Source organism: Melanostigma gelatinosum (assembly GCF_949748355.1).
Source record: "Melanostigma gelatinosum genome assembly, chromosome: 5".
Lineage (NCBI taxonomy): Eukaryota > Metazoa > Chordata > Actinopteri > Perciformes > Zoarcidae > Melanostigma > Melanostigma gelatinosum.
The window spans coordinates 23,332,721-23,360,606 of record NC_136638.1 but is presented as its reverse complement, the minus strand read 5'-3'; the positions used below and the strand labels follow the sequence as shown (position 1 = coordinate 23,360,606).

The window sequence follows — 27,886 nt, the reverse complement described above, 5'->3', positions numbered from 1 at the left end:
AAAATACATTTGTTTGCCGTAACTCAAGAATTCCTGTGTTAATTATGACAATTTCACGCAAATGTCTAATAAGACAAAATGATGATGACATTTTGGACATACATGAAAGTAAGCTGCAACTTGACTGGATGGCGGAGGTATATAAGCTTAAGCCGGTAATTGTAGGCGGGTCATTTCTGGGGCAGTGCTGGAGAGATAAAAACCAGACATAGCGGCCCTCGAAATAAAGAGATGACTTATCTAATATCTGATAGTCCCCACAATGAGAACTGTCAGATATAAAACATGGGATGGTCTGATTAACAGTCTGCAGATACTATTAGATAAAGTCCGGTTTGTGAAATTTAAAGCAGGAGCACTTCTGTCGTCCAGAAGCCACTGGCGCTCTTGAAATGGAAACATATTATTAAAAAGCACAAAAAATATGATGTATACAATTTAAAATCCAAAGCCAGGCACTGGATACATTAACCTCTTTGTAGTGTGAATATTCCTCAGTGGTTAAAGCGTGTTTCCTCTTGAGTGCTTGGTATTGGATGCATAGGCCACATCTATCCACTGGATGTAGATATGTTTTCAGAGACTGTCCTCCCAACAAATACGAAAGCAGGGTCTTTCACAAAATGCCCAGAAACTACATATGTTTACGTTCAAGTTTATTATTTGAATCATGACGACAAACCTCCAACCTTAAAGACGTAGTCATTTTAACCCCAATCGCGACGATTCACTAAGCCTAATCTTGGAGACGCATAATAATCGTTGTAATGCAATCACCAAACAACTACGAATGGTTTCTCCAGAGAATTTAATTTAAAGACAAATAAGTTGGAATTACTTGCTATGGTTATCTTGTACCTCATCGCTTGCTAAACTGTTGACTAGAGCTACATTTTAGATCAATTAGAAACGTATTGTAACATATTAAAATGTAGAACTTCATCATCTCCCTGTAGTGTGTCTATTCCACTCGGTCAGGTTGTATTATACTGGAACCCATGTACACACCCAGTCGCCCTATCCTTGAACTCCCTCGGCAAGTGATGAAGGACTTGAGATCTCTGTTCTCCGCGCTCGCCTTCCAAGCTTCATCATTTATCATTCAGGAACCTCACATCAGAAAATGGGCTTTTAATTATTTATTTTCTGGCTGTGTCCAGGATAATTTTGGGCCGAGACCTTGTGGTGATTTACAAGAAGGCCTCGACGGATGAAAAATGTCCTGCTCTGGTGATATGATTGGAACCTTTACTGTCTACATCCAACTGCCAGTTCTTTTTAGGTTTACCAAAAAATAATCTATCTCTCTGGATTTTTACTTTTGGATCAAAACCCTGATCGAAGCAGATACAAAACAAAGACGCCATCAAGTATTTATAAGTTCATAACTTTTCCTGAATAATGAATCTTTCCCAAAAGGTGCAGTAAAATAATGCATCTTTAAAAAACAAAAACGTATTTTTAATTCACTTTTAATCAGGTTTGAATTGCCCAGTGGTCATAAAATAACGAAGTTAATCTTCCATTCATGCAACTGTGAATTCAACAGAAAAATAGCATTTTCATCACGTCACCATGAAGAACGCTGTTTGGACAGATTACGCTCATAATGCCTGTAACATGAAATTGAATTGGAGAACAGTTACATTACAACAGATTGCTAATCATCACATTCTGTGTTGAACGATATAGCACAGATCAATGAAAATACTCTAATTGCACTCTGCTAACTCACTTCTCTGTGAGAAAAAGAAAACCATGCAAGCACATAATTAAACGCAATGCACAATTCCCAACAATACATTGTGATTTCCTCCCATCATTTGCCAAAACAGTCTCCACAGAGAGCAGCAGAGCTAAAATGTCACAGAGGAGTTCAGATAAAAGGCCAAGGGCCTGTGAGTTCACACACTTCTGTGTTTTCTCTCCATTCTTCTCCTCTTCATTCTGTCTGGAGGCACCATCATGTGTGCATTGTGGTTTGATTAAGAGCTCCCCAGAGTTCGGCCGAGGGAAGAGAATGTGTTTACTACAACACTTTTATGCCATCTACAATGTTCAGTTTGTGGTCCTGATTGAGCCCAGTAGGCCTATCCAGATCACAGCCTCTGCTCTCTCTAATCCCCTGGAGGTTAATTAACCAGACTAGGTAACTAGCTAGCAGCCTCCCAGCACATTAGCGGACAAACAGACCTATTGAACCTTTTATTGCCTGCGTCCTGCTCGTATTACATTGCGTTAACAAAGCTGAACAGATTTTGCCTTGAGAATGATAGAAAACCAAATGTAACAAACTACATTTTTCTTGCCAGTGATCTGTGCCGTAGTTTGCTAGTTAGCTGTGATACTCTGGAGAGATTTGTTGTCTGAGATAGAGACGAACCCACAGGATGAAGATGTGGACTCTGCTTTCTACGGGACTGATCTTTCGGCTTTGTTTGCTTTTTCTGCACCAGAGCAGCAGGCTGTTCTCTGAATCCCTGTGGTAAGACACCTTCACTTCAGATCTGTATTCAAAATGCATTTATTGATTAATTCATTTCAATGCTTGGGGTTGTATAATTCCTGGTTTATATGTTTTATATAATGTATAAAATATAGAATATACGGTGGCTTTCATAATGTTTAATACTTAAAGAGGGATTTTGGATTTATCTCCGCTTGCTCCGGAAAAGAGCTTTTGTCTGCCACGCTGGTATCATGTCTGCCTTCAGACAAACAATTATTTTTTGACTTTTGCACAGATGGGAGTAAATCCATGTCATCCCATAAAATCAGCACCAGTGCCACCAAATTTAACAGAAACATGATGATGCCAGATGCCCTTTGTGGAAAATCAGAGCAGCCTGCATATTTCTGAGTTGCCTCACAGAACTGCATCTATCTTACAACCAAACTTTTGTGTTTGCTACCCGGCCTATTGACTTATTCAGTGTCCTTCGATGCTCCAGCGGGGGGTATAGTGAGTGATGTATGCATCGTTTCTTCATGAATCCCCAATTGTAACATGAAGGCATACCTTGTAATCTGAAATTCTTGTGATATTGCACAATGAGACGAAAGGGAAACACATAAAAGGATCCGGAGATTCAGATAGGAGCTACGTGCATCTCAAACCCAAAATTGTGAGAGCTCAGAAAAAGACAAAAGCGCCTCGTCGGGCATCTTATGCACCGTACTTCCAGCAGAGCCTCGCTTCAGGCTTAATCTTCCTCCTGCTAAAATGGTGTGGAAATCTGTGCCATTATCGTTTTCAGCAGTGAGTTGTTGTGTAAAGAGCATGCAATGCTTGTCTGAGAGGTTTCACGAAAGTGCTGAGGCTTAAGGAAAAGAGGAGCATGATTCATCTTGTTTGTAAGGCGAACGTTATTAGGAGCCGAGTAAGAAAAGGGCCTTGGCTATAGCTCTTCCACCCAGAGGCTCTGTAATTGCTTTCGGCTGCACCTTGAGAATTTGATGAGTCAAGTCAAGACTTTCGTTTGAGTGACTGAGCAAAAAAAGAGCTCTTACAGTGAAAGTGAATTATCGCAACATCGCTGTGGAAACACAAAAGGGAAGGCCATGGGGTGTGAGCAAGCAGTAATGCATTAGACATCAGGACTCCTTCATTTCGTTCCGTAATTCCCTCAGCCTGCAGCTGATTCGTGGCTTCTGAAAGTTTCTGAAAGCAATACACGCATGGACCATGAACTGTGACTACATCTCTCTCAAAGTATCACATTCCACATCTAAAGCCACAGTCACAATATTTGTTTTTTACTTTTTCTTTTTTCTAGGTTACTCTTTTATTTATGTCAAGAGCAACCTAAAAAAACAGGTAATAACTTGGTAACCTGACATTGTGACTGCTGGTGACGGTGTAGAAAAGCTTGAGATTATGTTCACAAAGCTATTGACAAACATGGCCTTAGAGACATTTAATTGTTTTGCTGCACTTGGTATCCTGGTGATTTTTCTACCACGATGGCATTTCCAGATTAACACAATATTGATAAAATGAAAATGAAACAAACTGAATTCATCCCTTTGAAAGCAGTTTTGTTAAATAACCTCTGCTGTACCAGGACAAATGTCCACTTCTCCCATTGGTCTGCAACAACAGGACACACGAACAGTTCTTTGCACTCCAACACGCCCCCTGCACAAAATGTGCCACATCAAAGCTAGTTACCCTCACCGCCGAACTGTAAAATCCCTTTGTTTCCTTTTTGTTCTATCTAAACTTAGCTCTCCTATCTCGCACCTCTGACTCTGAGATCACACAAGCTCCATGATTGTGTCTTGTTGTGCTGTTTTGACACTCTCCTCTTTAATTACAACTTATTTCACTCCCTTTCTCGTCCTCCATTGTACCCCACACCCCTCTAAAAAAAGCTCACCCCACATCCGCCAACTTGAAGCATGCCATTAACCAGTAAAAATAGACACAGGCAGCTCTTTTCTCTTATTAGCAGAACGGAGTGTGCTGTATCTGTTGAAAGAAGATAGGTTTGAAGTGTCTTCACAAGACCCTTTGGCTATCCTGGATCCTGTAATGGGGCCCATGGGCTTTGTCATACATCAGCGGTTCCCAAACTTTTTAGGCCGCGCACCCCCTTCTACATCCCGACCGGGTTCACGCACCCCCACCCCCCCCCCCCCAAACACACACACCTTAAAAAAAAAAAAGCAACAGAGCCGCATAAAAATCGGACGAATGAGAGAACAGTTTGCTCGCGTGTGGCGTTTGTTTACAAGATAAAAAACACAAAAACTCTTCCTGCACCGTGCCTTCGAAAAGGTAACGGACGTAACGTTACGAAGGTAACGGACGATTGGCCAGATTGGCCACATCTGTAGGCTCGTCTACTTGCAGAGAGTAAAACTCACTCTTCTTCACGCGACCGACCAATGTAGCCAGGATGTCTTCGGACAAAGCATCGATGCGCGCGACAGTGTTGTTGGACACCGGGATCACGCGCAACTTTTTCGCTTCTCTCTCTCCAATCATACATTCCACCATCTCTTTAACATTTTTCCCTCTCCACCACCGCCTCTCCTTCTCCCTATTACGCGGTCAGAATACCACCACAACACGCCGCCTGTCTCCGGCAGAAATGCGCTCATCCACGCACGGGAACAACACCGAGTTGTAATATATACCTCCATAACACCCCGTCACTCTCGGCTCATACCTCCCCAGCAACGAGGCACATCACCCGGTCACAATACCTCCAGAATGTCCCCCGGGTGAAATCCGGGACTTGGTTTTATAGTTCCGAGTGGCGGGCGCTCACTCGTTGGCGCCGGGACGCGAGGTCTCCAGCCGTCCCCGCCGTGAGGCGCCCGATCGTCAGGTCTGTCAGCCCTCGGAACAGGCCGCGGGTCAATAACTTGTGGGTGGCGGGGTAGAGGCGAGGCAGATCACAGAAACATAAAGACTAGAGTACAGCAAAGTTATGTTGATGAGAAACGTATTTGTACGTCAAACACAAACGTAATCAGGGAGAAAATACGTTCATGGTAAAACGTAATTGAGAATGCATTTTAGTTTTGGGGGAACGTAATTTTTAGGAGACAGGACTGCACCGCCATTACACTTTTCCTCTCGCGCACCCCCTAGAGGCAGCTCGCGCACCCCCAGGGGTGCGCGCACCCCACTTTGGGAATCCCTGTCATACATGATATATATCAAATTAATTGTCACTTGGAAAACAATTGTCGCCAATGGCCAAGACAAACCCACACATCTTCATATTGTTGGGAAAGTAAGGTATCCAAGTCTATCTGAAGTGAAAGATAAAACTTCCTGTAGTTTGACCAGTCTGACGTCTGTCGGGAAAAGCAGAGCTCCATTTTCTGTTCCCTCGGGAACCACCTTCTTTTTGCAAATTGGGTGCCAGAAGTTCGCAATAACCCCCCTTTTTACCCTGAAGGCACTTTAATTTTCTCGAGTGAGACGCTTTAGTCCCCGAAACATTTGTGCACAGTCAGTAAGCAGTGTGCACATGGAATTTGAAACAGCGTGGTCATGATCAAGTGAAGAGATTATTTCCATGTCATCACAGAAACATCTGTGACAAGGTGGAGATAACAAGTTGTGAAGAACAAAATCATAAAATGTCAGGGAGTTTCTCCACAGAGGACATGTTTTGCCAACGAAATAAAAAGTGACTGAGGCAGTAAAGCTATGTGTTAATATGTAAACTTCAAACCATACCTGACACGTATAAGCGATAATCTCTTCAAAAATTATAATTTTATTGAAAAAAAACAATCAATCTCAATTATTTACAATTATTTACAAATTTTCAATTGTTTACTCATTTGATGCAAACAGGATGTGCTTGGAGGGATACTAGCCATGTTTAGTGCATGAACATTCAGTAATTAATTGTTGGAAGTACGACCAATTCTGACCATCTGGACTATAATTATCCCCCCCATCCCTGATCATGACACAGTGTCCTTGGGAGCAACCCTACGGGCACCTGGGAACAAGTAGCGCATTGTGTTGTTGTTTTTGGTCGTCGATTTTCTGTCCACTCACACTGAAACCTTAAAGAAAACATTTGGTTCGGGGACAGAAAAGAAAAAACATTCAAGACAATTTTTGCATTCCTAGAAGTGTATCATGTGAGTATGTTGGTTAAATAAAGGGCACAAACTGGGATATACAGATATCTCCACCCTCAAATATGATAATCCACAACTGATTAATTTTAAACTCGCATCACCATTTGTACCTCAGCTTCAAATTGCCGCTCTTTTCGTCAGTATTCTTGAGTTCATTTTACAGTAATCACAGTAAAGGTGGTCCCTGCCTGCGTTATTGACCTGTTAACGCCTTAATGTGTTCTTAGCTCTACTAATTTAGGTCCTGTGGCTGCTCCACAGTCAAGGTTAAAAACCAAGGGGGACCAAGCCTCCTACTTTTATATGAACTTTTTCTAATTTTAGCAGTTGGAGATTTAACCAAAAGAGCTAAGATACAGAAAATAAATAAAAGAAATTGACTGATAATGGATTTGTAAATATATATTTGGCATGGTTATTTGGGAGAGATTTGACAGAGACACATAGAGATGGAGGAAACGTTTCTTCACCTCGGAAACATTTGCCAAAGGCACTTTACCTTAATCTGCAGTGCAAAGAAAGGCCAAATCTATCACCACGTTCGGACCGTGATATATTCCTGATCCATTTGGAGGCTTGCTCAATTCAATCATAGGTCAACGACTGAACTTGCCTGGGAATACAAACTTTGACACAGTGTAAGAAGTTGGCCGGATATCTCCAGTCTGCGTGTCTTTACTTCTTCAGAAGCTGTTAACGTTATGCGAATCAACAGTATAAATAAAGAGTGCGTGCACGGGGAACACTGATATTGCCGGCAGACAGCAGAAGATGGACTTTGAGATGTCGTAAGGGTCGGCCAGACAGAGGCTAGAATGTGTGGCTGCCTTCATAGAACAGCTGCCACGGGTGATAAGCTCAGGACTCAGGCACCATGTCCTCCTTCAGCAGCAGTTTACCTCAAATACTGTCTTTGAGCTTCTAATGCATCTAAGTATTTGCATTTCTGAACAACAAACATAGCAAATGGCACATAAGAAGGTAACAGAAGTTACTGTAGAATTCTGCAAAAAAATTAATTGATGTATAATAAGTAGTGCGGACAGCAGTTTGCTACGTACTGCAGTGTTATCAGTGAAGTATAATAAGATTTTCTCGGGCAGCCCATAGAGCAACTGATTAATCCAAAGATTCATTTAATCTGTTTTCATAATAAAACATTATTAGCCGTTCCCTTCTCTAAGCGTTACCTTTCAGCCCTCTTCAGAGATTATACACTTCCCAATCACTTACCTGGAAGCAGTCAAGAAAGCCATTAACTTAAGTAGACAGTGTAAGTGTTCAGGATGCTGAAAACGATGGGAGAAATTGGTGAAGTGCCATGAGAAATGGCCACGTTAATGATTTCTTGGCAAAAAAGGTCTGTCTGCGCTGGAGTTTCATTTGGGGCTTATCTTCAGCAAACAGACCTTGATGAAACCCGCCCCAGGTCTCCAGGTGGCAACAAACTTTTAATGTGAGGAAGCGAGAAGTCAAAAGAAAAATCCACAAAGCACTCACTGTGTGTGTTTCCAAATCTGTTTCTGTAACAAAAGTGGTCAGCAAATCTTATCTCGACCGCTCTGCTGTTAGATTAATGTAAAATCCTTCTCTTTTTGGAAACAGAAAATGTTGCTTTGTGGTTTTATTGTTTTAACGTTGGCATAAAATCAACAAGTATTTGAGGAATTGTTTGTTCGTAGAACTCGACTCGACTTAGTTTGACATTTTTTGTCCTGCAATTTCTTGTTACATACATGCAAACATATGCACCGAAACCAATACATCTACAATTAATAATATAGTGCTCTATTCGTTAGACTTTACCATTAACATGCTCCTTATCGTATGATGTCAATCACAACTATCATGTTGATTGAGTGCTCTATGTGCTCAACAGTTACTACTTTCATTTTGATACTTTTACCATCTGTCTCTTGAATCTTTCATCCAATCTGTAATAAAGTAAAACACACTGACTTTCACATCATGTACAGATTCCAAACTGCAAGTTTAGTGTACCGCTGAGTGCAAAATGTCAACCCTGAACGCTGAAAATGAATAAAACTGCGTTTACAGTGATGCTGACATTTGATACCGTTTACAATTGATTGAATGGGCTCTTGTAAATACTTTGGGTGACATCTTATCAGATTCTGCTGGATTTACAAACATTGCAGCAACACTGGGCCAACAAGCTCCCCTCATATCATGTTTGACTAACTTGTTCTCTCAACTTGTTTTACAGACCAAAACATACGTGTAAAATAGCAAGTTCTCTCCCTGCTCTGTAATATCCCCCATCATTACCAGACACGTTTTGACTGTGATCACACTGTAAGCCCTTCATGACCCATGTCGTTTCACATACAAACACTGTCACAGCAGGATCGCAGGGAAGCAGACATGGAGGTGATATGTGTTTAAAAATGAGCACCAGTGCCCCCCCCCCCCCCCCCCCCCCTGCTGGTTCCGGGGTAATGGTGCCGCATGAGGCCGTCACCGTTTCTGCCGCCCGGTGGCAAGAGGAAATTAGAGACAACTGTAGTAAACAAGCTATAGAGTTGACAACAAGTCATTTTTTTTGATCCGACACTGAATGCTGGTCCAGTTGACAATACAACTGTATTATTCTCACCACATAGTATTCAAGTTATGTCTCTGGATTTGAAACAAAGCCCACATTTATCCATATGGGAACTTTTGTTTTGACTGATATTTAACAATTGTGTGTGTTAGGGTGATTTGATCTCATTGATAATATGAGGTAGAAGTCCACATCAAACATTGTATTTACCTAGAACACCTGGTAAAACACTGTTCAAATAGTAGCTTCCCACAACACCCTGTTCCTAGTGCTTAAACTAACCACCCGGGGCTGTTGTTAGCTAAACTGCCGCCATGTACTGAGCTACAGAGTCACTCGGTGGATCCAAATGCTTTCTCACTGCTCCGCCTTCACCAAGCAAGCTACTTCAAGGAGACAGAAAAACAGAATCAAGTGGAGGAAAGTGGAGGCCATTTAGTATGGTTTATTTGATAAATACATTGTCGCAAAGGTGGCACTCTCTGTGACATCAACTGTGAGTAACTGTTTTCAAACTCTAAACGGAGTTCGTGTTCAGGAATTAGACAATTTTCATATTTAGTTGTTAAGAACTTTTGTTGCCCATTAATACAATATGGTTATCTCGAGCACCAGCTGCTAAATTTGAAGATAATTCATACTCCCACTGGGATCATTACTTTTTATCATTACAGTAACATCTTAATACAATCACTTTTTTTTTTTACCGCTGGCTTGCACAATAACTAACTTTTATTTCAGAAAAATGGCAGAAAATGCAGTCATTGTCACTGCTATAACCACAAAAACACTGTGAGATCGTAGAGGGACTGAGTGTGGTTCACTGATTAGTACCAAGGGTGTTCCTCTGCCTCATTCACCCAACACCCAAGGGAGCCAACGGAGCAGGAAATATGGTTTCAGTTTACCACGACGATGACAGCCACCCGAGAAAGGCCATTTGTATCAAAGTTGAGCTTGAATACTTTGAAACTAACGAAATTTAATAAAGCAGATTTTTATTTTTTTTTTTCACAGTATTGCACTTTTACAAACTTCTCTATTTTGAATATTTCAAAAGTTGCTTGAACTGTGTCTTGTAATCTTATTCCAGTGTTTGTACTGGAGGCAATCTGTAACTGAGGAAACAATTTAATTAAACCTGAGCATGTTTATTTTGATTAAATCCGAGCAACATTGTTTAAGCAGTGACATTACCTGAGCACCCAACGGCAATGCAGCTACAATCCTGCTCTGGCACGTTTGACTGAACGCAGCCTGTGGCTATTGCCTTTGACAAGCAGCTCTGACAGATCAGTACTCAAATTCAAAGATTTCTAATTTTTCTTGTTTTCTTTTCATTTGACTCCCACCACTTTCCTTCCCCACATAATTCCAAATGAGAGTTGTGTGAAAGTTACTGGGAGACCACCAAAGACTCTCCTCATGAATTATTCAAAGTATGAAATGTGAATTTATCATGGTAGGATAAGTGATTATACAGATATATATATACACACACATATGACACTTACATTAGAGCTGGGGAAAATGTCTGTGTGTTACAGTCATTACTTTACTTTGGAGAGCACTCAACGGTTGTGTGACATTCATACATGTATTATGGAATGTACTGTATGTTACTTCTTACATGCATCTCATCAATAATGATATAGATGAGCTTTACCAGTTTGTACATTTATTATTTATTGATGTATTATGTTTCAGATTAAGTCACAACTACAACTGGGTTTTTATGTCTGATGCCATGGCAGATGACCTGCCAGATGCTGGTGAGAAGAGGGGAGGTGGACTGTGTGTTTACGTCAATGATACTTGGAGCCCAAACATAGTCAATGTGGATGGACAATGTTTCCCATTTGTCTACTTTGTCATTTTAATGCTAGGATGTAGGCCATATTGTGTGCTGATCACGCTGTTCACCCCAGACTGCTACCTTCTACATGAAGAGAACTCTGTTGTGAAGTTTGCAGATGACACTACGTCATCGGCCGGATTGAAAGCAAAGATGAGACTGCATATAGAGAGGAAATCAACAATCGTGCAGAATGGTGCTCAGAGAACAACCTTCTGCTGAACTTCATTAAAACAAAGCAGCGGATTGCTTATTTTGGAAAAAAGGAGGCAAAGACACACAGCCCTGGAGCAAGTAAAGAGTTTCTGGCAATCAGCATCACAAACATGACTTGGTCATCACACATCTCCATCCTGGTGAAGAAGGCTCATGAATGGCAGTGTTTCTTAAGGATCTTGTACCCATCTATCAAACTTTAAAGATATTGGGGAAAAGAGGAGCCCAAAGGACATTAAAAGACATTACCCACCCCCCCCACAACCTGTTTACTCAACGGATACAACCTTGTAATGGTGATATCAAATATATCAGTCAGGCTCTAGTCACAATGTGACTAGAGTCACATTGTCCGACACTTAGCATAAATAAAGGTAACACAGGTAAGAACAGGGGTATGCGGATCAATAGCAAACGGTCATGACACGTTTTAATCATGTATAGGAATGGGAATGCCACTCTACAAATGTTTGATCATCATACCTAGTCTGAATAACTATAGAAGTTTGACTCTACTAACACACAGCTGAAGCACATGTCTCCTATTTAGGCTTCTTTATAGCTGCTCAGGGGAAAGCAGGAATAGATCAGGGGGGTAAATGTGATGGCAAACAATTTCACTGATATTCTAAACATGATGTGCGCTTTAGGAAACACATCCCACAGACTTTGAAATGAACATGAACAGCATGAAGCCACATAAATGCAATATTGACTGAGGCATTCCAGGCAAGTATCAGCAGGACGGTGATTTTTTTCTTTCTTTTACCACCCGCTGTATCTTTTATTTTATCTTTTTGCTGCTGCTCTACAACAACTGAATCACGTGACCTGGTCAATATCCAATAAAGCTCCGTTATCCTTGACTGGACTGTAATCCCACGGGAGAGCCATATTGGATAGCTGATAACAGCAAGCTATAAAAACAGCCAAATCACTCAAAGGCCTGCTTTGATTTGTCACCTGGGAGTTCATTTACCGCACTTAAATCTGCAGCAATAGCATGGACATTACCAACCCTGTGATACCCCACCATACACCCGTCGTACCTGAGACTAAGCTGTGTCCTGAAGTAATATCAGAACAGGGAAGTTGAGTGGAATTAACTGCGTAACCATTTGTTTGTTTTCCCCAGCTTTTCATTTCTGTATCAGCAGTGGTAGCCGAGCTTCTTATCTGCATACGCAAATACAAACAACTGAACATCTGCGTCGTCTTCTACTTCCTACCATGTTTTACGGCTGTAAACTCGACAGCAAAAAATGTAATTGTAAAGATAGCAGATCATCACATCGGAAATGACTTGGACAATTTGCGTTACGCTTATTATTGTCTCCACCCGCAGATTATGTATGCCTCTCTGTGTCTGTCTTCCAAGGCTAATCTCGCATACTGCTGGACACATCAGCCGCACAATAGATCCATTGAAGTCAGTCAATACACCCTGACTGTGTTTGAAATGAGAGTGAAAAGCGAAATAATCGTACATGTGGGTTTTTTTTTCTAAAGATGACTCGGACTATAAGAGAGAGGAAATTATGCAAGCCGATATCAAGGGCTGATATTAAGGGCTACATTGTCTTTTCCGAGGCGCTACAAGCCGAAGAATTGAAAGGAGTTTAATGGCGTCGAGCTTTTCGAGGTCATAGGCCAGATCTCTTGATTGGGTGAGGCGAGAGAAAACCAAAGAGGAGAGAGGGAGGGGAAGACAAAGAGGGAGACACAGAGGAACAAGCACCACATGCACAGGTAAATAATGGCAATAAAAGAGATGAGATTCAAAACAAGAAGTTGTGAATCCATTTTGATTTAGAGGAAGAGATGGAGAGATGTCTTTCAGATATTTGTACAAGATTTCCTGCGAAGTGTGCGGAAATACCGTTGTGACGTCACGGGGACGCATGGGTATGTTGGAGCTGCATGTGTTCCTTTCTACCGACGTTGTGAATAATTTCCGTCGTTTCTGTGTTTGTTATGTTGGGCATTAAATACTTCTTGCCTACTGGTCTCTCGTGAGTGTGCTGAAGACCTGAGAATGATGCTAAATAAACAAATGACAACACTGGTTCGTAAATTCTGAAAGCGTGTGCAAAATGTTACAGTATCAAGATGGAAATGCATGTGGAATTCCTTTTAATGCGTAAGACTATGAGATGTTTGCAGTGTCTTGTTGTAATACTGAAAAGCATCCTCTCAACACAGTGCTTGGTCGAAGCTGATGCACTTTTGGCAATATGAAGCATGATGCTTTCATTATGCTGCAGTAATACTGTTTGTTGTTTTCTGAATTTTTGCTCCAGGCATGTATGCAGTCAGCAGTACATGTCCTCCTTTATTATGGCTGATTGTTGATATGGTTGCCTTATTTTGGGGTTTTGTTTTTACCATGCAGCACTTTTTTTTGTCTCAGGCTGTATATGCTATATGGTATCTTTAGTTTTTATGGAAATGTTTAGATGTGAATATAGGCCAGAATGAGGTTTGTGGGTGGAGGGGTAAAAGGGGATTGCCAGTCATCTTTAACTGTCCCTGTGGTTGAGTCATAGTACCACTCAGACCTGATGTAGGCTGTCCAGACTTGGAGGGGTTGGGGGGAGGGGGGCTCAAGGGCTCTCATGAGCCCACACAATGTGTTAACTGCTGCTGCAGATGCATTTTAATCAGTCCACACTATTTATCCCAAGGCTTTTCAGTTCAAAGCCAGAGAGGGAAGAAATCCTCCCGAGGTTCTGCTTACCCTTTTAAAAATGCTCTTTAGACGTGAGGCTGAAAAAAAAAAAACAGTCTAGGTCAGTGCAACTATAAGAGATCAGTGACAGAAATTTGAGGCTGTCTTACTGGTTGTGCAAGTTTATGATGAAGTCATTAAAGGAAAGAGATTAAGGACAGGAGAGCTTCATCTTTCTTCATTTCCTGTCTGACTCTTATCCTTTCTTTACCTGTTTCTGGCAGCAGTCTGCTGTGATTTAAGAAGCAGTTCCTTCACACCTGCAGCGCCCAGGTTCAAGCCTTATTGTTGGCATGTGTGTACGGTACACACACTGCTGGTTGAACCCATGAGCAGACCATAGCATTCCTCGCAGCTTCGGGGGTGCTGTTGTGGGCTAATCTCTCTGTGGAGGCAGCAGGTGGAGAAAAGAAAATCCCTCCAGGCATCACTGAAGCATTGCCTGAAATGTGAAATGAAAAATGTCAAACCGACATCACTCTGTGTGCTAGTTGTACATTGTAACATCATATATGTTACTGTAGTTAAGTCCCAATTGGTTGGTGGTTTGATATTATAACTAATCTATAATATACTCATCCATATAAATCTGCGTATGACTGGGATTATGGTCTCCGATGCGGTTATTGATTTTTGCCTAGTGAGCTACATGTTATATTTAGTGTTTGTGTTACGGAATATGTTACATATAGTAGACATTATCAGTCTTAAGTGGTGTTCAGGGTGCGGATGGTGAAAGATCTGTTTCATCATCTAAGAATACTGCTGGGTAGTACCATGATTAATGAGTGTTGGGATTTTGCTGTCCGTACTGAGGTGGAATATTAATATGTTCTGCGTATTGAAAACAACAGAGATGTTTATAAGCGTCATGTCGTATTGCGGGTGTTAACGGTGGCTTTGTGGAAGGATCCAAGTTATTTTATGTGTGAATGTGTATGATTTTAAATCAGTTATTGTAAATTAGAAGATTTCACTTTTCATTTCAGCAGCACAGCTGACAGTAGAACTGATGTTTTTTAGAGTCTGTCCAGGGCTGGATTTTTGAGGCCCATACCAACAGTGATGGTGGTGCTCAGGATACCTGATAATTTCAGGCAGTTTTGAAAACATGAACAAAACGTTTAAAAGAAATGAACATGGGATGAGTTAAAAGTCAATACAGGTGAGTTGCTGGCTGTGTCTCTTATATCAGATAAGAGGCAGGCCAATGTTCCACATCTTGGAGAAAACACATTTGTAATTTATCCTTTGGGTCATTTGCATGACCTATTTGGGCTATTTCCCCTTGTTAGTGTGAGATTAGGTTTCTGTCCTGAATGTCCCAGTCATAGCGAAGGAACAAAGACTTCTCACTGGAGAGCCGTCCGACCTGCTTAAGTAGAACCATAAAGCACAATAACTTTCCCTCAACAGCAATATAAAGGTGCATTAATGTTTATATTGTATGAGTCTAAAGGGAGTAGTCTCCCATAGCCAGACCTATCTCCACACCGCTGTGTCAGCACCCATTATCAGTCTGGTTATGGGGGAACAATGCATTGGCGTGTTTGTATTTCTTTCAACCAATCACAATCTTCTTGGGCAGCACTATATAGCAGGTACAGTAGTGGGTAGGGAGGAGATGATGTGTGAAATACGCAGCCAACAGCAGGCCTACACCCACAGTTTACATCCTTTGAGTCAGACTAAACACGAGTGGAGAGTGGATGTCATTTTAACTGGGAAAAATACACCACATTAAACCTCTTAATACGTAACACATTGCTCTCTAATGAACTGACAAATTGCTTGATTTGTTTTCCCTTTTTCACTTGTCACTTTGTAAGTGTAATGAAATGGCAACGCTCTGTTCCCCAGACCTCATTAATTCCTTTCATATTGTCAGTTGTATTTTTATCCTCATACATTTAATTACCAAGTTTGGTTACCTTTTCTTTTTTTTCCAGCTCCTTCTTGTCTCCAAAGTTCAGAATTTGAATAGCTATTACACATAAGATTAACTGTCTTCTCCGAGAGGCTTTTCTTGCTGGATGAATGGAAATCCGTCTGTTTGATGAGGCCGTTTTGACTCCTTCCCAAACGAAGGGTTATCAGACACAGAAAAGAGCAACTGAGATTGGCAGTGGTTTATTAAAGAAGTACAGTGTCATCTTGCATGATGGCAGGCTCGCCTTAAAGCCTCTCTGCACTTTACAAAGATCCTTTCAACAATGGATAAGACCAAGAGCATTGTAGTCTCTTCCCTCTCATTATGATCCCATTTGATTACTCACGATGCTCTTTTGAAAAGGTGGGTTGATTACACACTGTGACTGTGAACTAAGCTGCAAGTTAATAACACCTCTCCTTCAGGGTAGCATCATTATAAGATATAAGCCTCATTAAAATAAAATTATGATTTAATAATTTTCCCTTGCAATGACCCTTACGAGGATTTAATGTTATTTTTTAGTTATCTGGGAAATTAAGACATCAAACACTGTATTTGCATGTCCTCTGCTGCCTTCAGAACGCAAGATTAACTGTCTCTTGACCACAAAAACTTTTGCCCAACAGGGCAAACAGTGATTATATACTGCTTATAGTGCTTACAATTACATCTCTGACATCTGTGCACATGTCAGAGTGGTGAACAGTTTTTTTTTCTCTGACTTGAATGGATTTTAGGACTGCTGTGTGGAAGTAGTAATTTGTTTAACCCTCCTTTTTAGCACTTTCTGAAAGTTTATTGTTCATTCCTCATTATAAACAATTACAGCACGATTGGACCCATTGACGGGAGGGCAGCCCATGTCAGATGCTAACGTACAAGAGAGCTTGCCATATAACTGCAGCACATTCTCTCTCTGCATGATTACACATCATGTTGCTTTCATCATTGCTTTATTCCTCACATATCCCCCGTTGCTCCCTGGCTTTGCCCGTGCCTTTCAAAGAAGCTCTTCCTCTGGAGCCATCCTCCAAGTCAAAATATCAAAATTTGACACTTTGATTATGCTTTTTGCGGGGTGTTGATAATTGCCGGGTAAAGAAAGCAACTGTCTCCCACCATCCACCATGAACGCAGGGAGGCTTTTCTGTGCGAAGAGGAATCGCATTATGTGCAATGATCAGTGCCTGGGGGCCCACATCAAACACAGTCTGGAAACCTTTCCAGAGGAGATAGAGGCAGGCCAATTTCACAAGTGGCTTTTTATTGGTTGATTGCACAGAGGTCAAGTTGTTATCTAAATCCTCAAAAACTACTTGAGCAAAAGAAGAACCGCCTTGTGAGCATTCAGGGTGTTCAAACCTACCCCTCAGATGAAAGCCAAAGCAAAATGTTTACAACCGATAGTTTGCCAAGATTACGGCTTAAGAGAGTAAGCGTAAACCGAATGCAGTGGTTACAAAGTCGACCAGTGACAAACGGTGTCATTGCTAGTGCGGAAAAACTGTGTTATGCCAACTTTGATTTTCCTGTTCGCTCTTGAACTGTCTGCTTATATAATCCTTTAACGGATGAACAGGTTTGATGCCCCTACAGCCCGTGTTCAAATGAATACAGAACATATGCTTTTTAAAAAGTACTTTAAGAGTACTAATAACTCATATGCAGTTAAACTGTGATTTCAAGACACACTCAATGTATTTGCGTCTGATCATATTAAGTCAGACTTTAAATCTGTTGCCAAGATCATGTTGCAGTCTAATAAGCAGCCCTCCTGTAAAGTCAGGTCTAGCATTGAGTGATTTGATTTATCATTTAGCATAATTATAGTCGCTCCATACTGGAGCTGTTGGGGTAATTAGTAAGTCAATAATTTGAAATCAAACATTGATAGTGGGTGTCCACTCTGCCCGGCAGGGGGAGAGACACTGATGAGCAAACTGACCCATGATTGCTAGATTTAATTTGTTCCAATTAAAATGACCATGTTTCTGTGGAGTTTCTGGCTGCAGTAACTCAGAGGAGATTAAAGGGAAGAGAATGTTTACTGGAGGACCACGGCTGTGTTCCAAATCACCACATATCTGTATATTCTTTCGTATTGCTGTTTTTCTGTGTGCATGAATGCGTAAAAATGTTGCTAAGTAAAAGGATAAAGCAGGATGTGAACTCATTTTTATTGTTTTTTTTCTCCCATAAAAGGGAATCAATGAATAAATAATTGTCAGGCTTTCCTTTTGAAATCACCGTATACTGTAAACAAGTTTTATGTCCAAGATGCTGGACTTTGCAGCACAAGATTATAATTTGTGAACTGTGTTTATTGCATTTTAGTGTTGTTGTTTTCAAATCAAACTTACTCACTTAGTGCATATCATTACTTTTAAACAACTGTGATATTTATTCGCTGTATTATTGCACATCCATAGGTTTTACAGTCTGAATAAATTAGCCATAACCACAGTAATTTACCACCCATTTAAACGACAATGTTACTGACTTAACCTTTTAAATTCCACATGCACTTGTTTGTTATTCTATCATTACCACTTTGCGTACTGTAGATCCTATATCTCAGATCAATTATTGTAATAAAATCTGTTCCAAATGTGGAGACTCTACCACTTAACTCTGCACATACTTCATCATTCTGCACAGTGAAGCTCACACATCCAAGTACAGTAACAATAACAAGCACATTTTTAATAATAATGAATAGTTTAAGCAATGTGTGACATAAAAATAGTGACACAAAAACAGTACATATCAATTAGGGATGGTACACACATATAAGAAGTTAAAAAGTGAGCAAGATGAAAGACATGGTGAGGTTGTGGGAAAGCAAGATACCGAGACAGAAATTCAGCAATGACCCTGTGGAAGATATCCGCTGCCTGCCCGGGGAGCGATTGCAATCTCCTGTATTCAGTAACTCCCCTCTCGCCTCTCGAATTCTATCTGATAAATCCTCTTGTAGCATTCACTCACCTCAACACCCAGTCAAGAGAGGTCAAAGCGACACAAAGCTTTATTAGTCTGACAAAAAGATAGATGAAAAGAAAATATACCTGTAATTAATGTGAATATTTAGTGTGAGGTAATATAAGCCTTTGTTTGTTGGTGGAATCATGACTGACAGCGTATTCAGGCTGGTGTTTTGCCACTAAAGACAAACATCATCCCGACTCATCCTCTTACTAGCTAGCCCCAGGCTGTGTTGAAAAGTAAAGAGTGGCATCATGGGATGGACGAGCCCCGCATGTTTTCAGTGATTCATATGGAAATTAGTTTGTGATGGGAAAAGAAAACTGTGTGCGTATTAAAAACAAGCCAAGACAAATATGTTCTCATATATTTGTCATCATGGAAGCGCATGTCATAATTTATTGTGACATGCTTTATAAAAGTTTGAGATTCATATTGGGCCACATGTGTACAGATGATTGGGATGTTGCCATTGCGCAGGCGACCTCGGCACCCCTGCGTAACAGCTGTTCACTGAGTTATGCTGAGTCAGACACCATTAGTTGTTCTCCTCCCCCTCTTAGGATCCAACCCCGCACTAATGTGGGTCAGGGGCCACATTACAGAAACACCTTAAATGTGCAGTCTTATCTTTAAGTGCATTGCAGGATTTTTGCTGTCACAGGACTGTAACTGAAAGTCACAGGGGAGTTTCCAGAATATTGACATGAAATGGAAATGTTGGGAAAAAATTGACCGTGTGGTCAATATTTTTAATATTAATTTATATTCCAAATTGTTGCATTTGAAGTTATTCGTAAAGCTTGGGTAGGTAATATTGGAGAAACTAGATTTTAAAATGATCCAACCAAAAAACCTAGCCCAGTGACTCTTTTTCCCGCATGAAAGGAGCTAGCAGCACGAGCTCCAAAAGTCAATTTAACCAGGCAGTCGCCAAGTCTGCCAGCCCATTCCTACTGGCCTCCATCCAAATCCACTCCCCGAGAATTATCATTACGACCATAAACGAGTGGCTTGATGTGGTTAGGATGGGCCCCAGTGACCTCTAGGCCCCTAGTGCACACTAGCTACTAGTTATAAAATAGACACACACACCATCGTATTGTCTCATCACATGATCAAACAGATACTTCACATTGGGGAATGTCAGCATACATATTACCCAGCAATCATCATTATGTATCTGTATATGACAAGAATATCAAAGAAAATATATTTTTTATTTATAGTATCTATAATCTATATGTGTAGAGTAGGCCTATAATGTTGCCTTTATTTATACTACTACTTCTGATTACTTCACTCAAAATGATTTACTATTTGTTTAATACAAACACAGGCATGTTACTGATAAACAAATGAAGTAAATCTCTTATCACTGCACAACATTAACGTATGTTAATGAATGTAAACAAGGAATATGGTTGTTGTGAGTGTTCCCAGCTGTCAAGCTAGCAGTTTGCGGTAGCCTCTAGTGAAGCGCAATGAGTTCATAATTACGGTGTTATTACAGAATTTCAACAAATATAACAAAATAAATTACAAAACACACCCACCCCAGCTTCAACTGGCGTGTGTGACCAATTTTTCATTTTGTTTTGAGGCTGTAATATATCATGGTCTACTGAGATCTCTGTGGAGAGACTGGTTGTCTTTGCTTCTGCTATCTGTTTGGTGAACATCACATATTCGTTCTGCTGCCACACTCTTACCTTGATCCCACATCGTCTACATTGTGCCAGTTATGCATATTAGTCAGAGACGTTTACAGAAATGCAAGCTACACTGCTGAAAGGATTTTTCTCATTCAGGGCCGAAAAGCCATGGTAAAATCAAAAGTGTTTGTTCGAGAAAGTGGACATTTTCCATAGTATTGAATACGTTCGGTCACAAAATGTACCGTCCTCTATTTAGTCTTTTCTTTTGAAGGGCACGATCAGCACACGATGAATCAGTGCAAGAATAAAACACATGATACATTCATTACGTATGTTGTTGTCGGTCAAATTATCAGGGACATTATAATAAAAGTAGTGAGATGTACTCACACATAGACATCAACCGTACATGAGCAGATAATTAGGATTTTATTTGCAGAAGTTGCCCTATAGGGCAGCTGCCTATTCTGTGGATTATGTGCTCCTGCATGGGACTTCAGCTGGTGCCACTAATGATGCTCCTGCATTATGCTTCTCTCATTCAGCAGTGCCCAGGTGAAGGGGTCACATCGCAGGCTCACTCTCACTCTGATTACATTCTGTTACAAAGAGGCCCAATCATTGTACTGATTAGACCCCATTTTAGTAAACCATTGAATCATATGGTGCTGCAATTGATGTGGACAGTGTGTATGTGTGTGTGCCTAAGGTGGTTATTATGTGGGAGGAATCTGCAGACGGAGACACAAGAAAAACCTCCTGTACAGAAATGAGAGTGTTTGTGTGTGTCTGTGTGTGTGTGTGAGTGTGTGAGAGTGGCACAATCACGATAGCCATCTAGAAACATTTCAACACCGCATTAAACAAAGTAATTATATTGATTTAATCAGTGAGTATTGCACTGAATGCTAGAATTGAGTGTTTACGGTTTTTTTCAATACCTGACTACACTGACTATAATAAGTATGTTTAATTTTGGGTTATCACAAACCCCTGCATAGGAATCATACTGCCTTGATTTTATACTAAATAAATCAACTAAATGATTAATAAAATCAGGTACTGTGTTAAGATTTGGTACCCAACAGTTCTCGATACTTTGATACCAAAAACACACTTTGGTCGGAGCTTGAATAAATTGTGGTCCAGCCCTTCATGGATATTAAGAAAACTAAAAAATATTTCCCATATTGGTTCACAAAATGAAAGCAACAATAGTTATCTGAGAAGACAGACTCAGACAATTAGTATGTTACCATGAACATTGAGCATTATATGAGGTACCGCTTTTAATGCAAGGAGTAAGGATGTAGCTCTGCATTACCAATCAACTGCATTAGAAAGCCGCTGAACATTTAAACGGGCCAAGTCAGCAGCAACCGAGAGCCAGACATACGGTGCACACTATCCATAGCGACATAGCTTTTTAGAAAGTGGAGCAAGGGGGAAGTAGAGACAGCAAAACGGAAAAAACATGCATATCAGTGAGTGATACAAATGCCAACACATGATGCACAAATTCCATGAATACATACAAATATTTGATACGATAAAAACAACATAAAACACAGGCTAATAACATGCAGATGAATACTATAGCTTATTTCTGTGTCACCATCTAGATATATTGTAGAACAGGAATGCTTAAGATCATATCATTGTTTCTCTGTAGATATAACATCATATTATCTTTGTACCACAATCTGTATGCATATTAAAAGCCTGGGGAGAAATTCAGATTATTCCTCTCCTGATTTAAATTAAGCTCAGCCCATGTAACACCAAATGAGGCAGAGATGGTTTGCAGTCTTTGCAACCTCTGTTTGTGGCAAGCAGTGCATTCATTTTGTATATGCTCATCTTCATGTCCTCATGTGGTATGTATGAGCAGGTGCTTATGTGATATACGTATATGAGTAGGCATGTGGATGGAAACAACTGCATAACAAGTAGATTTAGGAAGAACCAGGTGGTGTTTTAACCCTCTAAAGTCTGACACATGAAAAAAATGTATTTTTAAGGTTGAGGGGTTTGTTAAACCATTTGCCAGAATAGACGAAAATATTATTTAATTTTGATTTGCATATATTACTTTTAAAAGGATATATAGGTGAGCCACATGTACAAAAGAAGCCAGATATGTCTCACCTAATTTATCTATGTGCGCCTCCAGCAAGGTCACTTAAAACAGAGTGGGCTAATCTCAATATTGTTCACTGCAAAAGTACAGAAAGTAGACATAAGAATTCTTTTTTTATTAATTCATGCTGCATAATGATTTGTTTTGCTTTGCTGTAGCGGCCTTGCACAACCAAGACATGGTTTTATAAAGTGGATGTTGAAATTGATCAAGAGTAAAACATTGGCATTGATTGATTGTTCTCTCATTTTTTAATTACTTACAAGGTAAGATATCTATCAGGTAGGCTGACTCTCTTTTGCCATTGGACTTATTTGAATGGATTTGGAACAATTACCAGAATAATTGATTTTGTCCATCCACCATTTGTTTGCATGTTGTTTGAATCAGTTTTTAAATTGGATTAAAAATATTCAATTTCAGACCTTTTGTTTATTGGCATTTGAGACCTTTGTGGTAATTGTTGATTCCCTCCAACCAGTTTTTTGTTGTTGATTGAGTTCGGTCACACTTGTCCATGAACTGCATAAAGTGGCAAGTATTTTTTTCATGATTGATTTCTTTCATTCATCCACTTTAGCAAGTTTGGAATGGTTTCTTCTGGGAGAGAGAGTGCAGTATCTTTTTTTAATAATGTCTGACAGAGACTGGTGATATGTGTGAAAAAACAGACCATGTCTAGTAGAGATGCAACATGTTTGCACAGAGTCCAATTGATATGTGTTTTGTTGTCTGGCTTGGATTTGCAGTATACACTATCAAAACTAACTGAATGGATACAATGACACATACATAATTTGATTTTGGTGAAAATCTAAATATGTACCAACGCACACCAGGGAAACATTTTAACCAGCGCTGTTGTGCCTTAATCAGTATCCCATGGGTGAAAGGAAAACAAAGAGAGTAAGCATATTCAACTGGTAGAAGCAAGAGACAGATGTTCATTAATTCAAAGACTAAGAAATACCCAACCAAAATATGGAGTGGAGCAGTTCAGCCTGTATTTGAATCAGTAATTAGATGGGAAGAGGATGGAAGGAATGTGAAATTTGTGTGCAGCGAGGTCTATCCAATTATACACAATACGGTACTAGTAAAGGCACCTGAGGCTATTTTGCTCTTTACCAGTCCTGCCATGTTATTTGTAATATTAACTAACATTACTTCCAAAGCCACCACCAAGACCATCCTGAGTGACTAACCTCGCTCTTTCTCTCTTTGTTCTTTCCCTCTTGTTGTGCAGAACCGTGACAGAATGGTCGACTGTTTGAGCAAAGTCATGCTGCACACGGTCGTCTCATGCTGGCAACCATTCCTGGGACTGGCCCTCGTGGCTGTCTTTGTGGGTTCCACCCTGGGATGTCCCTCGCGCTGCGAGTGTTCAGCGCAGACCAAGGCAGTTGTCTGTCACCGCAAGCGCATGCCAACCATCCCGGACGGCATCCCGACCGAGACCAGGATCCTGGACCTTAGTAAGAACAAGCTAACAATGATCAATCCTGATGATTTTTTTGCCTTTCCTGGGCTTGAGGAACTTGACCTCAGTGGAAATATTATCAGTTATGTTGAGCCTGCAGCTTTTAACGCCCTGTTTACCATGCACTCACTCAGTCTCAAGAGCAATCGTATCAAGCTCATTCCTCTGGGCGTCTTCACAGGCTTAACAAATCTTACCCAACTGGATATAAGTGACAACAAGATCGTCATCCTACTGGATTACATGTTCCAGGACTTGCACAATCTGAAGTTTTTGGAAGTGGGTGACAATGATCTGGTTTACATTTCTCACCGTGCATTCAGTGGACTTTTAGGCCTGGAGATGCTAACCTTAGAAAGGTGCAACCTTACAGTTGTACCCACTGAGGCCCTTTCCCACCTGCATAACCTGATCAGCCTCCATTTACGATACCTCAGCATCAGCACTTTGCATCCTTACTCATTCAAAAAGCTGTTCCGGCTGCGGCATTTAGAAATTGATAATTGGCATTCTCTAGACCATGTGCCAGCCAACACCCTGCATGGTCTAAACCTGACCACTCTGTTCATAACCAACACCAACTTATCCTCCTTCCCTTACCAAGCCCTGAAGCATCTGCCCTACCTGACAAACCTCAACCTGTCCTTCAACCGCATCAGGCACATTGAAGGTGGGATGCTGATGGAACTGATACGGCTTCAAGAGCTCCATCTGGTTGGAACTCAGTTAACCACCATTGAACCGTATGCCTTCCAGGGCCTGCGGGGACTCAAAGTCCTTAATGTCTCTCACAACCGACTGGATACACTGGAGAAGGGTGTTTTTCAGTCTCCTGAGGCTCTGGAGGTTCTTCTGATTGACAACAACCCCTTGGTGTGTGACTGTCGTCTCATGTGGATCCTACAGAAAAGGCACTCCATCTTCTTTGGGGAATTGCAGCCAGAGTGCAGCACACCTGAAGGGATTCGTGGCAGGCCTTTTAAAGAGTTTAAGGAGACTCTCCTGTCTTATTATGTGACATGTACCAAGCCAAAAATTCGTGAGAACAAAACACAAACAATCACTGTGGATGAGGGCCAGCATGCGATGTTGCACTGCAGTGCTGAAGGAACACCAAGGCCCCTGGTGTCCTGGTTGTCCCCACGTCGACGAGTTCTGACAAGTAGGAGCCATGGAAGAGTTACCGTCCACAACAATGGTACACTGGAGATCAAGTCAGCAGAGGTGCAAGACAGCGGCGTGTACCTTTGCCTTGCCTCCAACAGTGCTGGGAATGACACCCTGATGACTTCATTGGCGGTAAAAAGTCTGGGATCACTGTATGCTAACAGGACCCAGTACTACACAGATCCCAGCAATACCACTGCCAACGCCACGGCCGGTGTGACCCTCGGTTTAGACCTAAAGACTATTTTAGTGTCAACTGCCATGGGTTGTTTCACATTCCTGGGAGTGGTCTTGTTTTGTTTCCTGCTTCTTTTCATTTGGAGCAGAGGGAAAGGAAAACATAAAAACAACATAGATGTTGAATATGTGCCTCGGTCAAAGTCTAACGGCACTAACGTTGACTCCGCAGAGGGACAAGCTGGTCCTCGTCGTTTTAACATGAAAATGATGTAACTTATTTTATAGATCCAAGATTCTGGATTGTGGAAATGCCCAAAGTACAATGTATTTTTGAAAATCTGACGACTGAACTTCCCACTGCTTCAGGGAGAATGGTAGTGAAAAGATTTGGGGCATCATAACAAGATGAGCAGTATCTTGAATCACTGGATGTTGACATAATGCTTGAATATACTGTGTTCTTAAATACCGAAAGTCGTAGAAGGACATCCTCTGACATGACTGCCAGCGGGCAACTTCTTCAACATGGATATGGAGTGAATACTGTTGCCGCTATGGGGACCTGAAGGGAATAGGTGTCATTTATCAGCTTTTTGAAGTTTATATGCCCAAAAAAAAAAAAGAACGCTTCAGTTTTGGGTTGGATCTACAGACTTGGCTGAACCATGTACAGTACAAATTTGTAACTAAGCTATTAACCTACTTTGTTTAGTCTTGCACCATGCTTATTCACTGGACAAGTCAATGAAACAGACCATCATTTCCTATGTTCCATGCTTTGCATATATGTACCTAATGCTTCATTATGTACATGTATATTCATTCAAAAGAACTATTCATAGCAATATTCATGGGATACATTAGCCAAAATTGATATACCCGATATGTTCAGAAAGAACATTCTTCAGACTTTTGAAGATTCCATGGATTCAGGAAGGGCTTCAATGGGTGATTATATGTCCCCGCTCCCCCAATTGACCCCTAGATATTAATAAATATATATTATTTATCAATGAAAAAAGAAGAAAAAAGATTTAATTTATGTAAAATGTTGAGCATTTTACAAAAATCAGTCCTCAAACATTGTTCACTTGGATTAACATAACGGTGACCCAGTATTGGTGAAAGTACCTATGAACCACCTCTTTTTCCTATTTTGTCTCTTTTTTTATTCCTTTAACTGTACCGTTGCTGGTTGGCAAAATACATGTGTCAATTTTACTACAGTGACATTTGCATAATTTTCCCCAGTAGGAAATTTGGACTTTGTTGTGGTAGTTCCTCATTTTGTTGTTGAATCATTTAGATTGTGAAAACTTCAAAGTAAAAGTAAAAAAAAATGTATGTGAAATAAATGAAGATGTATTTGTACCAATGAGTCCGACTAAATGGCTAATACGTAATGAAATCTTCAGCCTCAATGATGGACATCACAGTCCTCTTACGAGTATTGAGTAAACAAAGTATGGAACAACATGCAGCAATGACATAAGGAATTTGTACTTTATTCATGAACTCATGACCAGGTCTTTAAGTTTTCAGAAACATTTAAAAAAAATGTGACTTGTCCACCATTTGGTACAACATGACAGTATATAAAATATGAGATATGTTATTACTTACATATACCGTACTTAAAAATACCAATATATTAAAGGATTCTAACATGCAATGATGCACAGCTGTAATACTTCCCTATAAAGTCCATTAATTTTGATAACAGTAATGTGTGCGAAAACTGTCTGTGTTGCTAAACTTTAATATTTTGTATTGTAATATGGACAATCCCATGACAGTACATTACCAAACATTTACTGTTGTGCTGTATAGATTTATTGAAGTCACACCTGGATTACAAAAATCTCTACCATTATATTTCAATTCAGTTTCCATAAATGTACTAAGCCTACTTGTCATAGGGAACTGCTCCAGTAAAACGAAAGTTACGGACGTAACTACGGTTCTATGAATCCTGGATGACCGCCAGAGGCAGTGCTTAACACTGGATGTATCCCGTCTCGCGCATGCGCAGGTCGAATATTTATATCAACAAAGTCACGTGTGACCTCGGATGACCACCGTCATCTATAAGTTCCGGTGTCATCCTGAGCTCAGTCCTATGGAATCTTCTCGCGAGTTCACGGGATTCCGAGTGACCAAGAACTCTGGCGGTCATCCAGGATTCATAGAACCGTAGTTACGTCCGTAACTTTCGTTCTATTTCATCCTTACTGACCGCCAGAGGCAGTGCTTAACACTGGATGACTTATACCAAAAGAGTCACGAGGAAGCACAGTAACTACCCCTTATAGCTCCGGCAGAGAAAATTGGCCAAGAACCCTCCCCAGTGGGTGAGGGCCGGC

At 40.6% G+C, this 27,886-nt stretch overlaps 1 protein-coding gene across 1 annotated transcript in view; it reads left to right on the top strand.

Annotated features, from left to right (window-relative positions):
• Positions 1 to 25,796, top strand: part of lingo2 (leucine rich repeat and Ig domain containing 2) — a gene marked incomplete at its 3' end in the record, with an annotated part of 72,955 nt that extends 47,159 nt beyond the window's left edge. Inside the window, exon 2 of the mRNA XM_079268490.1 lies at positions 23,943 to 25,796. Within this exon, the coding sequence (XP_079124616.1) occupies positions 23,955 to 25,796 (1,842 nt within the window). The 5' untranslated portion in view covers positions 23,943 to 23,954. The remainder of the gene's footprint in view (positions 1 to 23,942) is intronic.
• Positions 25,797 to 27,886: the final 2,090 nt, after the last annotated feature.